Raw genomic sequence first — 20,965 nt, forward strand, 5'->3', positions numbered from 1 at the left:
ATTAAATTAATTTAATATAATATAACACGGTTTACTAGTGTAGCTATAGCTAGGTTTATTTCGAATATATTAAATGATCTTTACGAAATTGTACATCATATTGTATTTTAAAAATGTAGGTTAACGGCTAACTTATAGCATATAATATAATAAATGTATAAGTCACATTTCGCTGCTAATAAAATCTCCAAGATGTATACACTATTTAGAAGTTGGCGCCTATATATATTTATTTACGGTTTTTTTTTTTTAAATTCTAGAATACTGTGACAGCTCTACAATTATAACGTAATAATATTGTACAATATATAAAAAATAAAAATAAATATTGTTTAATAAAAATAACAGTTATATTAAATGATTGAGTCAGCTTCTAAAATAAAAGTGAATTTTTACAGCAAATTCAGATGGAACTCTGAATGGAAATCATTGGAAATTATTAATTGTGTACAATATAATACTATACTAGTGTATATATATATACATATATTATAGGTATACTAGGATGGCCCTTATTTTTTGATATTGGATACATACACTGCACATAGAAAATATGATTACAGAACAATTTTATGTTTGATATTCCTAACTAGTGTACATACAATGATAAATACAAAATCGAATAGACGGTTTAAAAAATTTTCATTTCATAGATATTTAAAAATTCAATGGAATTCAATTTTAAATAATAAAAAAATGAATTGGTATATTATTAACAATGTGCATTATTTTGTAAGGAACAGCTATAATGCATAATTAGATTTATTTATGTTTATATAGAATGTATGAGATGACCTAGTTCTAAACTGAAGAATAAAGAAATTAAAAATAACTTACAGTTCAGGACAGATTACAAATCCATTTTGAAATTTAAACAAAAATTTTAGATCATTTATTTTATTCCTTCTATTAGATTATCTCTGTATATTTAATGTATCTAACAATTGTTGATAAAGATGGATGTACATGATCCGTAGATTTATAAGCTACGAAACGAAGAAAACAATTTTGAACATTCCTTAGGCATAGAATATGTGAGTTTAAATATGGACACCAAACAACTGAAACTGAGTATTCAATCTTAATTACATTAAGTTAGATAGGTACTAATGACACAAATAGATTTTTGAATGCATTACGATTTGTAAATTTCTTTCAATATCTATATGATAATTGGGATAATCCTATCATCCAAAGATTAATGAAGATTTATTATAATATGTAAGAAATTTTTATTAAAAGAAAAATTAAATTCGAAGATTGCACTTATATCATACATATCTAGAAATCGTATACGCGAATTAATAACACGTGATTGTCAATATTGTAGTTGTGGTGTATTGTGTAAGACCTTGAGAATGTCATAGTTTTGTATAGGTACTTTAAAATTGAAATGCAATCTATTAATTTCACATAAATTTGCTAAAATATTTAAATCTTCTTATAATATAAATGTATCATTACAGTTTTTAATAAAACGGAACAATTTCATATCGTCAACAAATAGCAATTTTCTTGAATTTAAAAAATTTAAATCATTTAAATAAATAAAATTGAAGCCAAATAAAAATCTTGTGGTATTATGTGAATAAAATAGATTCAAAAATTGTATACTTGACAATTTTTTTACTATTTGAAATGCATGAACGAAATTCAATAATCAAAATTGACTCTAATTCCAGTGCCATGACATTTAGAATTAATTATAGAATGATTTAGGTATTTTATCAAAAACTTTTGAGAAATTTGTAAATATTACATCGACCGGCTGAAAAAAACGTCTAATATATATTTCTGAAAAACTAATATTGATTATTGGCTGACAGCAGTTGATAAAATTTTAATAAAACCATGCTGATCATTCCTTCTTAATGGTGTTAATAGTTGTCTTGTTAATTGAATCAAACATTTTAGGTATATTATTGAAATTAATAAAATAGACCGATAAATTGCTAATTAGTCACTTTTTTAAAAATAGGGGCTACAAAACCTGATTTCCAAACAAATGGCAAACAACTGGAAAATAACGTTAAGTTAAATGGGCATAATAAAAGAAGTTAAAAATTTTAAAAAAATAATAATAATTAAGTTAAAAACTTTGTTCGTACGTAGTGCTAAATAGAAAATAATACACGTCACAGAACAGGTGGTAATTAAAATCCATGGCCAAATCTTGTGTACAAAGGTGAAACAGAATCATCTACGTCAGTGTCACTAAAAAATATCTCTTAGAGTAATGTTATGTATACGTTAATCGGGTGATGATCCGATATTTAAATGCGTTGAGATATTTATAATACCTAATACCTAAATAGTAGGTATATTAGTACCTATATATATATATATATATATATATATATATATGATAATAAAATACTGTTATACTATTGCGACAATGCGTTTCCGAAATACTTTTCTTAGGTTATAAATTATATAATATATTTTACTTTTTGGTTAATATGTTTTTTTAAGATTCCATTAATGTCAAATGATAAACACGCGTCTCCTACAGCAATAACGTAATCGTTGTCGCCGAGTATTTTTGGTCTCGTTATCCGCACTCAGTATATATTTATATGTGTGTGTGTGTGTGTGTGTGTGTGTGATATACTTTTAGTGACCCTAAAAATTTATTAGATTTTTAACAGAGAATAATAATAATATACAACTACATTGTATTACACTATTATGTTATTATTTATACAATATATATATATATAAACAAACGTTCGGAATATCAACATTCCGATTGCACTTAACACAAATCGACGAAACCTCAGATATCTGTGGTATGCGCGCGTGCTTATAATGGATACGTGTATAACAATAATTGTCTCGAGTCGTCAACCTTGCCCGATATATTTATACGAGACAAAAAATTATTTTCTCTCGATCAACACGTTTTGAATGCGTCTGAAAATTTGTCATTTTAATGATCCATCCGCCGCTGTCGAGTTTGTTCGTAAATCGTTTTTGTGACAAATTTATGTACAATTATACTAAAATAAATATATTAGAATTTGTACTATTGAATTTGAATTTGAATTGAAAAATTTTTTTATTATTTGATTAATAGTACTATTAATAAAATATAATATTTTTTTGTAAAATTATTTGAATATAAGTACTAATATACTTAGATACCTACTAAAGTATTTACCTACATATATTTATGCGAATACAAATATAGGTATTAATATTTAAATACCATTTCATAAAATTTTAAAATTATCTTTTACTTGACTAAAGGTTTTTTACAATATACAAGGCGATTCATCAAGCTTCCATTGTTTCATTTAATAATGAATTTATTTAAATTCTGATTTTTGAATTTTTCAAATATACTTTTAAATTTTTGAGATTTATTTGTTATATACTAAAAGAGTATTATAGTATTTATAGCTCTTATGACGATATACACTTCTATTCTTCAAATGAAAACTCCCCCTAATTTTGCTGTAAATATTAATGTAGTTGAAAAATTTTCCAAGTATAATCAACAGTATATGTTATATTAAATCTATTAAATATTTTTGTAAAACTATTTTTAAGGATTATTATCTTAAGTATGAATATTTTAATAATTAAAATATTCTGTTTGATTTTTTTAATTAGGTCAATCAAAATTTTCAAAAAAAAATGCATGGAAATTTTTTTAAAAATTTAAAAATTGATAGATTGAAATTAATTTTAGTAAACATTTTCAAATAGCCTTCATATCTTCCAAACCTATTACCATGTACCTACTTATTATAACTGATACACAAACAGGCGTGGATCCAGAATATATTTATGGGGGGAAAGGCGAATACCATGTGCGTATCGTATTTTGTCGGCTACCGAAAATTGACATCCTAGAATTCACCTGTGTGACAGAGTCTACGAGGGAAGGCTAACCCACTTGGATCACTGCCTGTACACTAAGTTGAAGAACAAAAAATACTATTCGTTCAAAATGTATAGACGTCAATATTTAAAAAAGAAATTATCTGGTTAATAATTTAAAGTGGATAACGATGGTTATCATTTGAAAAATAGAAATTTACATCTTCACCAGGCATTTCTTAAGTAATACGAAAAAACTTAAAAATTTTAAAATTTAGTCAAATAAGGTTAATAAGGAAAAATAAAGTTAATCATGTTTGAAGAATCGTCTTAAACCTACCTATTTAAAATTATCGATTATATTCACTTATTGTATATATTTTTAATTTTTTTTACAAAATTTTTTATTTAAATGCAGGCGATCCATCTTTGTTTAAAAATCACCAAATCCGTTTGTTGTCTTCATTACAATATGTATTATAATACAATATTACTAGAAATAATAATTATAGGAAGGACACGTGCGATGTGTGGTAATGTATACGCATTATTTTACTTGTAACATAATGTTGTAGGTGTGCACGTGGTACCGGTGGGTCGGTGGACAGTGATGGTATAGTATATAATAATATAATGTTATGTTTTGTGTACAGAGGAAGACTTAATTTATTTTCCGGTGCTCGTTTTACTCGAACAGACGGTTTTTCGTCTCGAATTACTATTATGGTGAAATTGGTTAATGGTAATGCGATTGTGTAGCGTTTATTCGATGGCGTGTCATTAAACACAAGAGACGAGCAAGTCCCAACACGTTTGTACAGGTAATCGAGTGAAAGAAACGTAACAGAAAAAAAAACATCACACAATTAGGTACCTACAGTACGTACCTATAAGGTTATAACGATATCTATCTTGCATCTCTAACTGAATTTTGTACACTCCTATTCACGTATATGCACACGTTGATATTTGAATAATGTCTTGTATCATAATATCACGCGTACACACTATTATTTCTTAATAACTATTATTTTTATGAATTATAATTTTGTAATTTTTGTGTGTACGTATTTTGGGAATAGAAAAATGTCGGACTCAATAAAAATTCAAAACTCGAAGATGCTTCTGACCTATACTATATTACAGTAATGGCTAAACTGCAGCTCGCATCTTATCGTAAGATACAAAACATTTTTACAAAAAAAAAAAATATTTTTAATATGAATTTATGTATTTGAACTTTGAGGAAGTATAATATTTTATTAAATTACAATTTTTAGAAAAAATTTTTAAAAAAATATGGTATTTTTGATATAATATTTAATTCATATACCTTTGTATTTTTTATTTTTTAATATTAATTAATATTTCATTTGTTTTTGAAAATTTTTGTAGTCAGAATTATACGTTTTTAGAGCTGTTCTTAACATCCCTCGCGTTAAATAATTATCTATTAAAATTGGGCGATGTTTATGGATTTAATCATTTTAATTATACCGTTTCGCAATCTACACACATTTTATTACATTTGATATCTTATCTTATTTAAGATAATAATATTATACATATATTAATATGGACTTTTTTCATTTTGGCTCTTTCATATTTATTAATATATTGGACGGCTCGCAAGTCTCTTCTAAACTTTTTTAAATTTTAAAATGTGTACGCGTTGTCCTGCGATAATTCTTTTGACTGGTGGGTTGATGGGTGGGATCACAAGGTTTTGCAAAAAGCAGCGATGAAGAAGTTAATTAAAGCTATGAGCAAGTGCATAAAGAAGAAGCTCTAAAGGGTTTTCTGAAAATATTACTGTATATCCTCGCAAGATAGCTTTGATCTCGCGTAGTCACGTATATGTCTTTGGAGCGTAATAATACATGCATATACATTATACATTATCTTCGTCGTACCAGGATAGGAGAGTCTAAACTTAATTTATCGACGCAGGCATAATACACGAAAAACTAGCCACTTCAGATGTCCATCTGCCTTGTAAAATTGGATAAAGAGTTGTTAAGTATAATAATTATAATAATATAACATTACTCTCTGCCGGAAATGTATGCGCCCCTATATCGCGACCTCTGACCAATTCACGCTCAACTATAGAATTATATATGCCGAATAGGAATCCGATTAATATTAATCATTACACACAGCAATACAATCGATCGTACAAAAGGATATTTTTAATGGTAGATCTCTGCATGTTTTGCTGTCATAAGTCGCGGTCGTATCGTTTCGTATAGCAGCAGCGTGGGTCTGTTGCAAGTGTAACGCAATAAAAGCTCGAAACCGGCGTTGGGGCACTCGAAATATGCATTATAAATACTATAAGTACGCGTGTGTGACATAAAAAAATCGAATGATGGGATAAAAATTCACGGCATCGCGTTGACCTTGAAACGGAAAAAGAAAAAAACAGAATCCCGTTCGATCGCCGGCGATGGTCACCCTCGCCCTACTACGCGTAGACGACTGCAAAAATATAAATGGGGTCAACGCGATACAGACAGGGAGTGAGAGTATACACCGTATACACATACTGCTCTGATGATGATGATCGGGATATTATTTTATTGTATATTTTATCATAATAGGTGCCTATATATACAGTGTATCATCGTGGGTGTTACAGCGCAACCGATTTCGACTAGCGTAAATAATATTAATTAATAATATCTTCATCACTCCGTATACACATTATGTGCGATGATAATGCATAATATAATACGTAGTGAGTATGCGTCGCAGTAAACTGCTGTATCCCCTTCCCAGACGACTACGTAGATCTTTTCCGGAAATGATCGCGAATAAATTCGGAATTACACGTCACTTTTACAACGTGCGACGCTCGACGTCTAGTTTTTCGTGCTTACCTAACCTTATACGCGTATTATATGTGTATGCATAAATGTAGGGCCAGGATTTTAATTGCAAAATACATTTTTTTTTTTTTTTTTTAGTGCTTTATAGGACAAAGAATTCCAAAGATATAATTTGTTTTATACAACAGATACTTCAATGGTCAAACTTTTATTTTTCATTTTCAAGTGATTTTAGTATTTTACTAATTTTTAATGCATATAATATATTATATATCAAAATATTGTTTTCATAATACTTGCTTTTTTTTATAATAGTTTATATGTATTTATATTCTTCAACCGTACCAAATGTCAATCATTTTAAATAGGTGATAACGTCTTAATCTTTCGGTGGCGATTTTTGGTTGTATATACTATATGTAAGTATATAGTATCCATTACCGCGAAACACGATCGAATGACAGCCATGTAATATTGATCACTTGGTCAGTTTAAGATACATCACATTTATTTTCAGTATAATATACATAGTTTATTTAATGTGAGTGCCTATAAGTTTAGTTTTAAGTTTTTGTATTATTGTTGATTTAGTCGAGATAAAGAAGTATTAAAAATTTCGAAAGTCAAATTGTTGTTTTCCGATCGCTAATATATATTACGCGTATATAAAATATATTTTGGTCTTTTTGCTAAGGGCATTATTACATTGGAAAGGTAGATTTTAGGGCATTTATAAATCCGAACTTTACACACACAAAGAGCAAGTAACGAGCGCGTATAAGATCCGCGAGCGCAGAGAACGGTTTGCGTTGACGGTTTGCCAAAACGAAATCGACCTTGATGGTCGTGTACTCGTGTGGCGCGGTGAGCGACGAAGAGTAGTCGAACACGGTGGAGAGGAGCGGCGGCGCCGAGAGAGACTGAGACGGACGAATAAATCCGCGCGACTTAGCGTCGCACACGATATTATTACCATAGTAATAATTAAAAGATCTCGCCGCAGTCGTCGACGTTTTTCGCCAAAGCGCACACACTCGAAAAACGTGCATCCGATATACTAATAATAATAATATAAACGCACACCTATTCCAAGTACGAGCGTACACCAACACATACGCCAGCACCGCGCGCAAACACGACGACATTATAACCGGTTCACCTTGACGTCATCGATGTAGAGAGCTGCCGACGCTGCCGCCGTTATAACACGAGATAATACATTTATATACCCGACAAAAACCGTATAATGCCATAATCATGCCGTTTATCGCGAGCTCGTTTTTTATTTTTCCCATTTTTTTTTCGTTCAACGACAACAAATCGTTTACATAACTACCATTACTATTTAGTACTCTTTTCGGTGAATTCGGTTGTCACGAGTTATATTATTGTCCTTCGTGCCACCCCATTGTGTAAATACGATGTAACGACAATTCCCAAGTCATGATGACGATCACGGGGTGTGAAGATGGCAAAGAAAACGAAAAAAAAAACACGTTGAATTTTGATTTTTCTAGAAAATAATTTTAATAAAATTTTTTCATAAATAAAACATCACTTAGTCAAAAAAAAAATCACACAAAAGCCTTAACGATAAAAATAATCTTAAAATCACAATAATCATTTGCACACAATAAAATTTCTCATAAATTACACTTACAATAATAAATTAAAATAGCTAACATTAGATATCGTTATATAAATTTATATAATCAAAAATATATATTATCGTTGATTTTTCGATATTTTATAAACATAAGAATAAAAAAAATTGCTTTGTTACACTCAAGAGCACCTAGGAACATGACTGATACACTTCAAGTTGTCTGCAAAAAGAGCGGAGGGATTGACAATCACAAGACAAAAGTTAAGTCCAGTCAATACAAATGAATATTAAAAGATATACAATAAAATATTAAAATATTATTTTATAAATACAACTTTACAAAAAAAATTACATCTAAATATTAACTTTGGCCTATTTATTGTCTGGTAAAAAGCTTAAAATATCAGTTAAGTTATTGCATTGTAAACATGTACCATTTATTTGGTACATTAAATAGTATAATCTATATTGGTGAAGGAGATAAACTTGAAATATACATATAAAAAGGCAACACTGGTTTTTACTCGTAACAATTTCATCATAGAATTTTGTCAAGAACATTAAAAAATATATATAATATAAAAATATTTTGTGCAGTTTAATAATTTTATTAAAACATTCTTGGAATATCTTTAGTACTCAAAAACATTTTGAGCATAACATGTACAGTAATTTATGGCTTACGTACAATTAAAAGGCATCAAGTGCAAAATTATTTCATTGCTACTAATTTATTTTTTTAAGTTAATAGTTAATTAATAATATTAAGGTCCATACATATTACATACTGTTGCAGTAGATGATAAAGGTATCAATGTTATTGTTACTATGCCAGTCTACTGCAGCAGTATGTTAAACCTTTTTATTCAAAGTGAATAACACCACGGTACAAAGTAAATATAAAATAATAGACATGTACAATAAAAAAGTATGATAACCTAGTAATTGCACGTTTATAATACATAAATAAATAAATAGGTAATTGATTTGATTTTGTTTTTTTTTAATTACAATTCAATGAATAAATCATAATGTTCTACAATAGTATACACTATTATATATATTAAACATATAAAAAGAAATATATTAAAATAGGCTACAAAGAAATTGAGCAACTTTTGAAGCAATAATATCGGTTCATTAAAAATTTTGTAGAAAAAATATGAAAAACTCACAGACAGGCAGGAAGTAACACCCAAATTCAGGATGTTTTTGATAAATTCATCAGTGTTCATTATTAACTGTAAATTAAAAAAAAAATATATGTTATTATTAATTTTTTATTATAACCTGTGCCTAAATGACAAAATATGTTCAATAATGTTTAACTATTAATAGGAAAGAACTTTATTTCAAATACATATTTAATATATTTTAAATCTATGTTTCTTCTGCATTAGACAAATCAATAAAAATATAAGTTAGGTTAAGCAATTTTGATTTTTACTTTTAAATTATTTATTAATCTAAGTACTTCAAAATTACTTTTAATTTTATATGATAATAGGTATGTAAAAAATAATTTTAGGTACCTAGTATATTAAGTCAGTGAAATACCCACTTCATTAACCATAGTCAATAAACTAGTTTTATAATGAAAGTATTCAATTTCTATAATAATTATTGACACTTAATAAAGATTCACATGACAGACGTAACTATACAATCTACAATATATGTAAACAATAAATGATTTAAAAAATATCAAGGAGGTATTAATGTAACTAAAAAGTGATTAAAATATTTATTTATTTAAAGCAAAAATAGTGAACTCGAAAAAATGTTTATAATTTAAATGTTAAAAACAAATAATTTAAATATCTGAATAAAAAGTTAAAATAATTAATGATAAATTAAGAACTTACAGGTCACAGGCAGTTGACTGCAAATTCACATCCATTATGCATATGTTCAACAACTGTTTGTTTTAATTGACAAATCTGTTCCAAGAGTCTGTTCAATACAGTGGTAAGTTCAGAATTTTCATTTTTCAGTACTTTAACTTTATCTTCAAGCTTGGCAATACGCTCTAATTTTCTTCGGCGACATTTGGATGCAGCCACTCGATTCCTTTGTCTTTTCCTTTCAAGTTTGATTTTTTCTTGAGATTCCATGTTGATTGGTGACATAGGTGGTGATGATGATGTGACACTGGGTACAGTTTGAGGTTCTTCTTTGATAACATGGTGAGGAATAATATTGGAAAAGTCATTTGAAGTCATTAACACAGAGTACTGAGGTTCAGATTGGTATTCCGAAGAATTACTACCACTGCTGGTCATTGGTATTTCTACTTGAGTGGCACTGTTAGAATCATTGTTGTGGTGTAGGCATTTGAGCGCTTCGACAAATGGTTGTGCATACATTTCTTGCTCCTCAGTTACAGATTTCGGAAATAGAGACGGTGTGGGTGTGCTGATATGGCCAAGGGCGGTTTGTTGGGATATGTAGAACCGTTCCAACTCCGGTGAGCTGAACTTGAGCATGCGTAGGTCTGGAGACGTCAACAAAGGTGACAGGACTTTTAGTTTCTTAGCTGAGTTCTTGTTATTGCAAGAGTTCAAATCCAATGTCATCGGTCTCTTCAGGAAGTTAACTTCGTTGGTGTGGGTTTCAACTTTGGGAATGAGAGGATCATCGTAGAAGGCTTCGTCCAACATCATGCAGCTGGACGAGTTATTTACCATTTTTGTTACTATGACACAAGCACCCGTGCTTACAGACCTTTTCACCTATTCCGCACACGGTTTATGGAGAACCGTGTGATGTATTATTATTAATATTTTTATAAACTAGATATAAAAATCCACCCAAAGGGTGTATATTAAAGTATATAAAAAAAATAATAAAACGTAACAACAATATTATAATAAATATGTGCGGTGTGATAACACGGTGCGTATAAAAAACAAACGATCAAGTGATTAATCGCGGCGGCAAACTGAGCACGAACGACACGACGGAATGGCACACGGTACGCGAATGAATGAACGTCGGACGGCAGACCGTTCGGGCCCCCCCGATGTGGTCGGCAATGAGTCATCGCGTTATTTTCGGAAAGTAGTAAAGTACGTCATTTCCCGGTGTTCCCATTGGCTAGACGGTCGACAGTGTCGACACATAGTGGACGCGGAATCGTCGAAGCACTTATCCCGCCGCCGCCGCCGCCAACACGGATCGAGACGGATAATGGGCATAGAGCGTCGGCGGTTTAGCGCCTTAGCGGTTACGCGATACCCGCCAGCCGATAACGCGTTCGTGTCGAGTGAATTCGTCGACAACCAAAACGGATTTCGGATACTTTGATCGTGATGAAATCTGAAAATCATAATATTATTCACAATAATTTCAAATGCATGGTCCATATTCTTCCGTACTCTTGAACTCTTCGCTTTAATCATATTTACGTACTTATTGAACTTCAATACTTATACATTAAACATTATGTAACAAAATAAATGATTAAAAAAAGGGTTTAGGTAATTAAGTGCCATTACCATGTTAACCAAAAAAAATATTTATCCAATTTAAGCTTAAAAAGTTCTATAAGATAGGTTGGAACAAAAAAATGCAATTATTATATTAAAATTAAAAACGGATTTGTTGCTATATATCAACTTAGACACTTAGCACTTAAATACGAATAATTTATAAGAATAATATTAATATTGTCTAATATAATAAATTATATTATAATAATATCACATAAATTAAGTATAAAAGTACTAATAAAAAAATATAATGAATTATATATTAGAAACCTTATTAAGACATTGTATCTAAAATAAAGCAATACGACGGAAACATTAAAATTATTTAATATTAGGTAGCGTGCCTTAGTTAAGTAATTGATTTTTGTATTGCCTGTTGTTAGCTTAGTTACGATAAAGAAGTGTTAACAATTCCGAAAAACAAATGTTAAACCATCGTTTTTTTTTCGGTTGCTGCATACCTATTACCTAACAAAAAAATACGTACAATTTAGGGCAACTGGTTATTTTTAGAATATTTTTGATAGTTTTAGTCGTTCTACTCGTTCTAGGGCATTGAAATCCTAGGCCTAATCATCAATAAATAAGTACATAAAATTATTTTTTCCCATGCATAATTTTTGATTTTTTTCTCAATCCACTGTATACTAGTAAAGATTATCCATAGTTTAGATATGTATTTAATGCTCTACTGCAGTGCCAAAATAAATGTTATCGATATTTACTATAATTTATAGGTACCACTTTTGATAAAACTATAAAATTTTGTTTTCCGATAATTATTTTATCAATCATTTATATTATATTTCGACGATTTAACTTGGGTACCGATTAGTTATTTTTGGCTTTAATATAAAAATGTAATATAATAAAATTATAGAAATGGGAGAAATTTTAGTGAAAAATTAGCAAAAAATGATTTGTTGATGGAAAACAGCTTTGGCGGAAAAGCAAAAATAAATCAGGTCATAACTTCTTTGTAATCGGAATGTTTCAAACTATACATTTCTACGTGTTAGAATTTTCTTTCGATAATAAATTAGTGTGTATTTTGTATTTATAATATTTATAATTTATATAATACGTTGTTATTGATATCAACTTTTGAGTCAATAACTACCGAGTACCGACTTAACGTAGAACAGTGCAGACAGTGCAATGACCTGTTCACTTTATATTCATGATTTAAATAAGATAAAATAAATTTAAATGTATGAAATTATCACTGTAAAAATAAGTAATAAACTAATAAACGTAATAGATAAAAAAATAGTTTATGTATTTTGAATATTCTTAAATAGCTAATACAAATTTATGAAAAACTTATTGTATAAGTATATTACATTTTCAATCTTTTTTACTTTTTTTATCGATATGTATGGAATAAATTGTAAGCGATTGAATGACAATGTCTAAAGATATCAAAATTATTTTAAAAATTATACCATTTGTAGAAATTGCTTATAATTTGTGAAAACGTTAAGGATGATTCACGGTGATAATTTTTGAATCAAAATAAAAAAAAAAATTTCCAAAAACTGGTTTTACGTAAAAATGTTGTGATTTTTTTTTTTTTTGATTTCTCAATTTTTAAGAAATATACTATATTATTTGAACTATTGACCTATAATCGTTTGTACCATAATTAGTTTCACTTCAATAATAAATTCAATTCAATTTTTAGTAATTTTAAATTACCTACCCATATTCTTATACATTTGTTGGATTTTTATACCATTTATAAAGAGTGTCTTGTGGTGATACAAATAATGAAATAATAAACATTTTTCAAGTTTGACCTTTAACTAACTTTGTTCTACTGTGTATTGACTATTCTCTAATAGACGATTTTATGATTTATTGACTTCAAAATTTGAACGAATAATTTTTGAATATTTATTATATGTAGCATACCTAATGGTGGTAGTTTTATAAAAACATAGAATAGGTAGATATTTGTATTATGTAAGATAGACGTAAATAGAGCAGTAACCTATGGAGTTTATGAGTGATTGCTGACAATTAGTATCCCATTTATCTATATAAGTATGTATATGTATTAAAGAGTTGGATTGTAAATTTTTTATCATCTATTAAAAAAATATTTAATATTTTTTAACAATTGACCTTTATTAATAACTATATGAAGTATAGGGGCTGATATAGTTGAAAAGGATCGAATGAGTGATAATAACGCGTATGCATACATAAATACATATACCTTTTTTGTCGATCCCAAATCAGTTATTGTAAAATGGTTAATACTTAGGTAAAAACTAGTTAATATAATAGCTATATAGCTATATTATAGCTAATAAGTATTTATGGTTATGCGGGACAATATGTAGTCTATATTACTATATACAATGACCATAGTAACCTACTTTTAGGGTTAGATTTATGTTCTCTATTTATAGGAACCTATGGAAAATATCAAACATGCATTAAAAATAATTAAGAATAATTCACATTGATTATTTTTTGACAACTGTAAAAAATAATAATGCAGAAAACGAAACAATTACCAATATGTATTTGTAAATATTTATACAACTATAATAGATTGTGTCCCAGAAGTCTTGTTTTACCTACCCTTTAGTATCTTCGTGGTAAAAATTATATATAAATGTGTTTTTTACAGCAATAAATAAGAAGATTGAAGATTTTAATTGAATGACATAATATATTAGCTTTAAATTTATTGAAAGTTTAAAATATATATAATATACACATTTAAATTTAATGAAAATCGACCGATCATGTTAAAATTAGGTAGCGTATGATTTTTGACATCATCGTATTCTTAATCATTGAGTTATTTTATTGATTTTCTAATTTTATTAAAAACTTAATTTTAACTCTTATGTATATATTAATGAGAGAAATAGGCCAGGTAGATCATATAAGAGCGCAACAAATGTCGACCACACCTTTAACATTCTTAGAAGTTAGAAGTGTATAATTGTATCTTCAAAATTATCCGTACGTTATTTGTGCATACTGTTTAGAGGTTGGACTGTTGGAGTATATAAGCAAATCGTTCGTTTACGGGATGTTACAAAAAAAGAAAATAAAACAATATAGAAAAAGAAATTTGTTCAACAGTTTCATGCAGTTGATAAAAAAAGGCATTTACAATTTTGTGATTAGGCATTACATAGGTTAAATCAGAATATAATATTTGGAGATAAATTAATTTTTACTGACGAATCTACTTTAAAAATAAAACTGCATTCCAATCTAGATTAATTAAATCTTGCCTTACCTTTCATTCAATTAACATTTTTTTTTATTTAAACTGTTTTAAAACATATGACAAAAAATAATTACTTTCGTGAAAATTTAAAAAACTTAAGTCATAATTTTATTTTTAAAATGTATACTATAATTCAATTGGGATTTTCTTACTAATTTTTGTAGTAACTAATAGGTATAACACTTAAATATATTGTTTTATCACGGAGATAAACTAAAAAAGGGTAATACGGGACTTCTGGAACAAGTTAATACCCATGCCGAATCTCAATTGCCCAATATTCTAGTTCGCCGACAAATATACTGGTTTAAGGTCTTAATGTTTTGAAAATAATCTCATTTTGCCGACGTCTGCAGCTTGTCAATAAATATACTGTTTTATTAACCTTTAACAGTCGATAGGTGACAACAATGTTAACGAAATTGATATGAGAATGATGTTAACAGTAATAAGATGCATTTAGATATTTTTCCACATATCTTAAAGAGACACAAAAAACTAACCATTATTATAAAGTTGGTATGCAGGCTATGCAGCTTTCAACCAATTTAAATATACAAAATTTCGAAAACTTTAAGAGACTAGAAAATGCAAAAAATATAGATAAAAATATAAAATATTAGAAAATAATTCATTTTTTTTACTCATATAATTATTAATTGGTACATATAATATAATTTGTATTTTTTCAGATTAAAATAATAATATACGAGTTAAATAAAGTTAAAAAAAGGAACTTTTAACTTTAAACTTAACTAACATTTTTCTGTATTAACTGAACTTAACAAGTTAAAATAATAAGTTAACTTGTACAGCCTTGTTTATAATACATACCTACTATAATATACTAGGTATGACGTTTTGTATTTACAATTAAAATGTAGATACGATTTGAAATATATAAAATAAAATAATTTTAGTATAATAATTTAAAAGGCATTCAATTTTCAAATTATATCGTGGGCTACAATAATGGGCTATTGGGTAAAAAATATAAATGGTGGTTATTAGTTGTTAGTTTGTGACATATAAACATATAATTTAATAGGTATATTATATTTTTATTATTGTAATTTATATGCCTAATAATGTTAAAATATTTTTATTTTTTTAATTTGTTTAAAGTACATTTTAACATTTAGTATATATATAATCATATTATTGTAGTATCGGCTATGAGTATAGTATACAGTAACATACAAACGAGTGAAGGGAGAATATAAACCCCCCTGTTTCTTTTCGTTACATAAAAAATTGAAATGATTTTATAAATACTTTTTGAATTTTCTACTTACACATTATTTGAAAAAATATAATATTTCCCCTGATTCTTGGCCTTTTTTTGTTTTCCATGTCAAATATATAATATTATAAAGGTTAATTTTTTTTTACGCGGGAGTAATGCAAAAGCTGTCCCGCGGCGCCGTCGGTTGAAAACAGGAAAAATGGTTCAATTATTTTAAAGAAACTTCAGAACTTATTTATTATAATTATAGGTTCCCATATTATGTATGAGTGTATGATTACTTACTTGTAAGTTGTAATAAATCAGATGATATACTCATTGGCGTATGGCATACGTTGATAAATATGTATAGAGCAGAGCGTTAACTCTACTATCGTTTGCTTATACAGATACAGACTGCAGATATACAGTCTATTGTTCCTGGACATACCTTCCTTTATCTTACCCTTTTTAACGGTATATCTATTTGAATCAGGCTATCAATATAAAACATCAAAAACTCATTTTAAATTTTTTCGAAAATCAATTATAATTATGATAAGTCCTAAAATGTGAAATAAATGTGATAGGCAACTCACTAAAATAATTTTGTTTTCTATAAAAATAAAGATATATAGGGTTATGTTTAACTCATTTAGGATAGGTTGATTCCTAAATGGTTCCTTATTGCAAGATGCCTAAAAATTTGACAACCGTTCATATAATGCATACATAACTATATAAGCTAGTTACCTATAATATATCTATGCACTATGCATTTTAAATAATATTATTATGTTTTTTGTCCTATGTAATATTATATCGACACAATCACTAAATACCTACATACAGTACACAAAAAATGATTTACATTTTTTTTTTTTTTTTGAATTAACAACAATAAAATATTACATTGTGAACAATAGTAACATGAATCATGATATATGCACAGAAATTGGGTACTAATTTTTTTTCACCAAATAAAACTTTAAAAAACTATGTGCTAACATTATACACATAAAAAGAAGCAATAGCCTTATTTAGCATAACAACAAATAAGCATAGTTTTTAAACATTCTTTTTGTATAAAAAACGAATATTGACATTTTTTAGCTGATTATAGAGTAAATATATTTTTTTTATTAATGATTTTAAGTAAACCAAATAAAAGAAAAAAACAAAATTGTGAAAAAAAATTGTTTTGTTGTTTACTATACAAGAAAATCAAATTACACAAAGTTAATTGTTTTTATGGAATAAGAATTTAAAAATTAATGTTATTTATTACGAGTATAATATTAAACATCCTCTAATAACCACTTTTACTAATTTTTATTGTTTACACTCGATAAAAAATATTATACTTTATACGATATTATTAGTTATTACTGAAGTGGTATAAAATAAAATATGAGTATTTTGGAATAATATTGAAGTATCTATAAGAATTAAAAATATTTAGTAATATTTATTGACACATTTTCTGATTGGGATATAATCAGATTAAATTGGTTGAATCTATTTAAATATATATAAATATTTATAAATAGAATTGTTGAAAATATTTTTTTTTATTTTTTTTTTTTTTGGTACCTATGTGATAAAAACGTAAAACAATAAAAATCTTAGGAACTTACATGAAAAAAAAAAAATTAATAAAAGGTAAAAAAGTAAAAGGGAAATGTATTCCCTGCAGCATAAAGACATGGCAAACACCACATCCATTTACATTCTATATCTAGTGTCTAGATATCAAAAATGTTCAGACTAATAGTTGTTTCTTGACAGTGGATGCTGCAAGGATATCATATCTTAAAAAGTTAACAAGTTAGATTTTCTATAAAATATATTCAAATTCAAATTATCTGATATTAAAAATTATTTATTTCACTTGTTTTTTTTATAATGATATCATTGTGAAGATGTGAACAGTTTATTTAATAATAGCTTTAACTAAATATTTATAAAAGAATCAACTGAACATTAGTAGCATTTCATATTGTTTATATTTCCATTAATTAAATTTATAATGATGTTTTTTCAAAAAAAAAAAGTGTAAAAATAAATATACATTAGAAATATAAACTTTACTCTTTTACATTAACAATGATATTTTGTTCAATATTATCCTTGGTAATTGTCGGCAATTCCTGTAGACCTCCAGCATAAGACATTTTAACTTTAAACTTGGGCATGTTGATAATACAACGTTTTTGTACTTCTAATATGCATTTTTTTAGGAGATCATATGCTTCTTGATAATTTGCATCTAAAAATAAAATCAATAGTTATTATTTCAATTTAAGAAATCATTCATTGTACTATAAGTACTGCTTATATTAGTAAATACCAACTGTTAAGCATACTGATATACCTATTACAAAGTAGATACTATTACATAATATTATGTTTTTTTATTTAAAAATCTTTAATAATTTATACTGTTTAAATATTGATTTATAGATTTGACTCGTCAAAAATTAATTATAATATTTTGTTTTTCAGACACATAATATGAACTCAACTTATTAATAAAATATAATCAGAATAAGAAACAGTAATACTCATACATGACATATATTATATGTGTGATATGAATTACAGAAAAGAAATTTCCAATTAGCTAATTAATATAATTTTACTAAAATATATAACTGGATTAATGCCAGGTAAACCTCCTAAAAGATTAAAAAGCAAAAGGTCTCAATCTTTTGTCTATTTGACAGGATTCTTAGTTTACACATCAGAAGTTTAAAGTGGGCTGTTTTTCCTCTCTAGACACCAAGATAAACATAATGGACTCATCTAAATGTATTATTTAAAAATTGTTTATTGTTTAACTCAAAGAAAAAAATATTGTACATATAACACACGTCTTTTCGAATATTTATAATATCATACTCAACAGTGTTGTAGCATTTTCTTAATGTATTCCTTACTGTGACACCAGATCAGTTTTAAAATTAATAAAACTATATTTGCCATATTTAAATAATCTGTCATCTGTTTTATAGTAAAGGTTAATATTTACAATCCAATTATAAAAATATAATTTAAAAACTAAATTAAATGTTTAATAGTTACTTAAAATTAGTCCAAAAATAAAGATTGTTTTAAATTTATTAGAATTACCTGGTTTGTAATAACGGTCCATAACTGTAATTGTCATCATACCACCATATCCATGAGCACCGTAAGGAACCTCAACTTGAGCTCCCAAATAATCAATGAAGTATAAATGTGATTTTTTCTCAGTTGGATTATATCCTCCGAGCATGAAGTTAACTTGATAAGGACTCTGTGCACAAAAAAAAATATATTTTTAATACAATGAATTATTAAAGTAATAATATGCAAATAATTATTAAGTTAAGAACTTGTAGAATATGAGGTATAATTAAATTTGAAAGCTTGTAATTTTCCTCAATAATAACTAAACAAATAAAAATTTAATTATAGTAACTCAATCAAACAATTACTTGGCTTCTAAGGTGTTCGGCAACAGTTTTACGAGTGAAAGTCGCAATAGCAGGAATGGACAAATCGTATCCATTACGCATGCGGTAAAGTTTGACATTTTGAGTGATGTATTCTGCAAATCTGGGTACGTCACCCGCTTCACCAGTAACACCCATCACTACATGGTTGGTGATGTTGTACGTTTTGTCTTCATCTACATAAAAAAATAGTTTCATCTTAGTACAAAGGTATAGGCACTGTCAGGCAGGTAAAACACTAGTTTTATAAATGTCTTACCGTCTTTCATGACCATAATACTGTGCGCAGCAGTCATGTCTGTGGCGATGAGTACAAAATCATTGAACTTTATCCCAATAACGGTTTCCATTTTGTAGCAGTCGGGTAATAATTAATAACTTTAATCTGCTTTACAACACAGTATTTGAATTTAATATACTTTATTACTAGAAGGTTTAGGTCTAAAACGTATGATATTATGTACTATTGCTGTTGTATAAAGATAAAATGATTGAGCGGTTTTTTCGTTTCAGAAACGTTCAAAACAAACGAAGACGTGGCTAACTTCATTTATGTGGTTAAGAATCTGAGATAAGAATAATAAATAATCCTGATACCGTCGAGATAGATAACAATACTGGAGTGTACCCAAGGCTTATAGATTATACAGGTTGCCTTATTTCACATTATCGAAATTTTGGGAGTGGGAGAAGCCACACTGTGACGTCACCTGAAGTATAAACTGTTTCGTTATTGTCATGTAACACGGGTAAAATGAACACTTTCCCAGGTTCCTACAGCTTCAATATAATTTTTTTTAATTTGAAAAAAATCTAGTATAAATGAATATATTTGCATAAAAAAAAAAGAAATTTAACCATAACTTGGTTAAAAAAAATATAAAAAGTGGATGATCCAAGTTGATCACATTGAGTTTCGGGTGACATAGAACAGTAAGTTTTTTTTAATGTTTTCGAGCATTTAACCTACCATACGTTTTATTTAGAACTCAAATAAGGTTTTTAAAAACGTCTTAGTATATATGATAACCTAAAGAAGTTAATAGGTAACCTAAATATTAAATAATAAAATACTTACATTCTCGTTATTGTAACATAATTCTTTTACTTTCTCTTATAAAGTTAAGTAGTTAAACATAGAACAAAAATTTGTAGCAATCGCTTTAACAATATATAAACATAAAAAAAATTATAGAACATCTTCTTTAACAACATTTAAACATTATAATCATAA

At 27.5% G+C, this 20,965-nt stretch overlaps 2 protein-coding genes across 2 annotated transcripts; both read right to left on the bottom strand.

The window, feature by feature from the left end:
• Positions 1–8,214: 8,214 nt before the first annotated feature.
• LOC113557503 (transcription factor AP-1) lies at positions 8,215–11,230 on the bottom strand. The gene is made up of 2 exons (XM_026963071.1): positions 10,128–11,230; positions 8,215–9,503 (listed from the first exon to the last, which is right to left on the bottom strand). Exon 1 carries the CDS (start codon positions 10,947–10,949, stop codon positions 10,131–10,133), a length of 819 nt encoding a protein of 272 aa, XP_026818872.1. The 5' UTR covers positions 10,950–11,230; the 3' UTR covers positions 8,215–9,503; positions 10,128–10,130.
• Positions 11,231–18,242: 7,012 nt separating this feature from the next.
• On the bottom strand, positions 18,243–20,203 carry LOC113548296 (proteasome subunit beta type-2-like). Its single transcript, XM_026949099.2, has 4 exons — positions 19,991–20,203; positions 19,714–19,907; positions 19,367–19,532; positions 18,243–18,503 (listed from the first exon to the last, which is right to left on the bottom strand). Exons 1-4 carry the CDS (start codon positions 20,079–20,081, stop codon positions 18,322–18,324), a joined length of 633 nt encoding a protein of 210 aa, XP_026804900.1. The 5' UTR covers positions 20,082–20,203; the 3' UTR covers positions 18,243–18,321.
• Between the last annotated feature and the right edge of the window lie 762 nt (positions 20,204–20,965).

Source organism: Rhopalosiphum maidis, chromosome 1, assembly GCF_003676215.2.
Source record: "Rhopalosiphum maidis isolate BTI-1 chromosome 1, ASM367621v3, whole genome shotgun sequence".
NCBI lineage: Eukaryota > Metazoa > Arthropoda > Insecta > Hemiptera > Aphididae > Rhopalosiphum > Rhopalosiphum maidis.